Genomic DNA, 3,202 nt, shown 5'->3' with positions numbered 1-3,202 from the left:
ACAACGTTCGGGATTAATACTGGAGGCAGATGGCGGGGCTCACACCCTGCCCTGTGCCTGCCTGGCTTTGGGAGTGAGGGGACTTCCACCTAGCAAATGGAGGCAGGGCTCAGGGCCCCAGATCCTTGAGGTGCAGAAATGCTGCATTCAGCACGGAGTGGGGGCGGGGGAGGGGAGGGGTGGGCTCTGGAGAGGGGTTGCCTGAGGAGCTGAAGTCCCTCGGCTTCCTGCTCTGTCAACCACTTCCAAACGTCCATCTGCATCTTAGGGTCAGTGCTTAGGCCGACAGAGCTAGTGCCCCTCACACACGCCCACATCTGCCCCTTATCCTGGTTGTTCCCCATGCCCCTGTGACTCATTTGTGCCCACAGCCTCCAGCCCTGCTTCTTCCTTATGTCCTCAGACATCCCTAGGTTGCCCTGTCTGAATCCGGCTGGGCCTTCCCGGTGCCCAAGTTGATGAAGCCCCACAGGTCGCTCCCGTAGGGAGGACACAGCACAGGCAGATGTGCACGGTTCCGTAGCCGCTGGCCTCCCGTGTACCCGACAGAGAATCCTGGGGCGGGCCCCTCTGCAAAGGAACCAGCCGAGTTCTCTGGACCTCAGTTTCTCGGGTGGGTGAACCGGGCACTGTTATCAAGTCCCAAGAGGTACAGGGCTGGGAGCGCGGCTGAACTGAGCCAGGTATCTGGCTGCCGGTTGGCTCCAGAGCACCTGCCACTCCGGGTGCTGGCGGGATCCCACGGGCGTCCGGGCCCCGCCCCACCCCGCCCCCACTCTCCAATAAGACCCGCTCCCGCTGCTCGCGGGCCCAGATCCGCAGCGCTGCAGGCAGCACTGGCTCACGCAGTCCCCGCGCGCGCTGCGCACCCAGGCCCACCCCGCGCAGATGGATCCCGGGTCCCGGCGGCGGCAGAGCCGCCAGCTTGTGGCCACCTTCCTGCGCGACCCAGGCTCGGGGCGTGTGTACCGGCGCGGGAAGCTGATCGGCAAGGTGGGAGTTCCCGCGCGCGAGCGCGCGCGCACACACACACACACACACACACACACACGAGTTCAAAGCGCGGGAACGGAGAGAGCAGAGAGGGCGGGGGTCTCGGGCAGGATGGGACCCGCGCGCCATGGCTGGAGCCTCGGATCCCCTGAGTTTGGGGTCCGGGCTGCATGGTGGATGGCGAGGCGGGAACCGCACTTGGCGCTCTGTCTGCGGGCTGTGCGGGGCGTGTGCGTTTCCCGCGTTAGCGCGGGCGTTGACCATCCTCTGGATGCATAGCTGACGCTCCGCACGCAGTGACGGGCTGTCATCTCTCTCCACGGTGGCCCCGCGGGGCTGCTCCCTTAGTGGCAGAGTGAGCGGCTTGGGCTCCAGAGGGTGTTGTGCGTTGTGTTCGGGTGTCTGAGTGATGTGGATCTGGTGTTGTGTATCCGTGTGTACCTGGGTGCTGTGTTGTGTACCTGAGTGCTGTTTGAAGGCGATCCTCGTTAAATGTTCTATCGTGTCTGGCCCGTGTGTGTTTGCGTGAAGTCGTGTGTCTTATTACTGTGCATCTGGGTATTGTTTCGTGTTTCTGCGCTGGGTCGGGTGTTGTCATGAGTTTGTTTCTGGGTCTTGTGTTCTGAGTATTTCAAGGCTGTATCTGTGTGTTTGGTGCTGTGTTGTGTGTCCAGATATTTTGTATGGGTGTACGGTGTGTGTGAGTGCTGGCTGTGTAAATGTTGTCAGTCTAGCTGTTGTATGTGTAGTTGTGTGTGGAAGCGCTGTGACAGATGTCTGAGTGCTGTGTGTGTGTTGTGTGTGTGGTATGTGTGTGTAGGTGTGTGTGTGTAGGTGTGTGGCAGTGCTGTGAGGGTATGTCTGGGTGTTGTGTGTCTGGTTGTTGTGTGTCTGGGTGTTATGTGGGGGTATTCCATGCCTGGATAATACGTGTGTGTATGTATATGTGTGTATACGGTGTGGGGTGCTGTGTTTGTAGGTGTTGTGTGTGTAAGTGGTCTATATGGACGTTGTGGATCTGGTTTCTGTGTGTGGAAGTTATGTGTGTGGGTTTGGTGTTTCTGGGTGTCGTGAGCCCTTCACTGTTCTGTGTAGGGGAATACATGCGTCTCCTGCTCTGGCAAAGTCCGTGGGTCTCTTCTCTTTGGTGTGGGGTGTTGGGGTGTGACCGCTGCAGTGTCTCGTCTTGGCTGTGTTGAAAGTTAGTGTCTCCAGGTGTGGTCCGCTGTCTAAGCCTTGCCTATCGTCCTCCGCAGGGCGCCTTCAGCCGCTGCTACAAGCTCACGGACATGTCCACCAGCGCGGTGTTCGCTCTTAAGGTGGTGCCGAGGAGCGGGGCGGGGCGGCTGCGCCTGCGCGGGAAGGTAAGCCCCCCCATCCTTAGCCTGTCCCAGAGTTGCCCTGATTCCCTTCCTGCGAGCGAGCCAGGCCTAGGGCCTGTCTTCTGCTCTGCAGCTGAGGGTCCTTCATGGGGACATAGGTGGAGCGTGAGATCGCCCTGCACAGCCGCCTGCGCCACCGCAACATCGTGGCCTTCCACGCACACTTTGCTGACCGCGACCATGTGTACATGGTGCTGGAGTACTGTAGCCGCCAGGTGGCCGGAGTGGGAAGGGGCCTGGTCGGCGGGGTGGGGCTTGCAGCAACGGGGTGGGGCTTGGTGGAAGAGGGCGAGGCTTATGAGTGGGCGGGGCTTGGTATGTTGGCTCCGGATCTGCTAAGCCAGGCAGTGTGGAGCAGTGTCAAGCACTCCCTGTTGCTTGAGGGGGTGTCTGGTGTGGGGCAGGGGGCAGGTCACTGGGAGCCAGGCAGGAGGCCTTTTCCCTGTCCCATCTGTGCCTCTGCCTCCCTGTGACTGACTATCTGTCTGCTTGTGCCCACGCTATGTTTGCTTGGAGCCCTCTGTCCAGTCACTAGTGTTTGCTGTTCCCACATAAGACCCTGTGCAAGCCCCTGGGCCTACACACCCTCAGCCCTGCCCTCCCACCCAGAATCCCATCTAACAAGTGCCAGGTCCCCTACAGTCCTTGGCTCATGTGCTGAAGGTACGGCGGACCCTGACGGAGCCTGAAGTGCGTTACTACCTTCGGGGCCTGGTCAGCGGCCTGCGCTACCTGCACCAACAACGCATTGTGCACAGGGACCTGAAACCCAGTAAGCATGAGGAAGTGACTTTCCAGGGCCTGGGAGGATGGTGAGGGAGGGGCTG

At 60.5% G+C, this 3,202-nt stretch overlaps 1 protein-coding gene across 3 annotated transcripts in view; it reads left to right on the top strand.

Annotated features, from left to right (window-relative positions):
- Positions 1 to 789: 789 nt before the first annotated feature.
- Positions 790 to 3,202, top strand: part of Plk5 (polo like kinase 5) — a 7,783-nt gene continuing 5,370 nt past the window's right edge. The window contains exons 1-4 of one of the 3 annotated variants that reach the window (XM_028771708.1): positions 790 to 993; positions 2,250 to 2,357; positions 2,474 to 2,590; positions 3,018 to 3,147. In XM_028771708.1, coding sequence (XP_028627541.1) covers positions 889 to 993; positions 2,250 to 2,357; positions 2,474 to 2,590; positions 3,018 to 3,147 — 460 coding nt within the window. In that variant the 5' untranslated portion in view covers positions 790 to 888. Of the gene's footprint in view, positions 994 to 2,249; positions 2,358 to 2,473; positions 2,593 to 3,007; positions 3,148 to 3,202 lie in introns of all 3 variants that reach the window. The other 2 variants (XM_028771709.1, XM_028771710.1) reach the window with 2 other exon arrangements.

This window comes from Grammomys surdaster, unplaced genomic scaffold (assembly GCF_004785775.1).
Source record: "Grammomys surdaster isolate TR1022 unplaced genomic scaffold, NIH_TR_1.0 209, whole genome shotgun sequence".
In the NCBI taxonomy this organism is placed as follows: Eukaryota; Metazoa; Chordata; class Mammalia; order Rodentia; family Muridae; genus Grammomys; species Grammomys surdaster.
The sequence above is the reverse complement of the archived record's forward strand: the minus strand, read 5'-3'. Positions and strand labels throughout refer to the sequence as shown.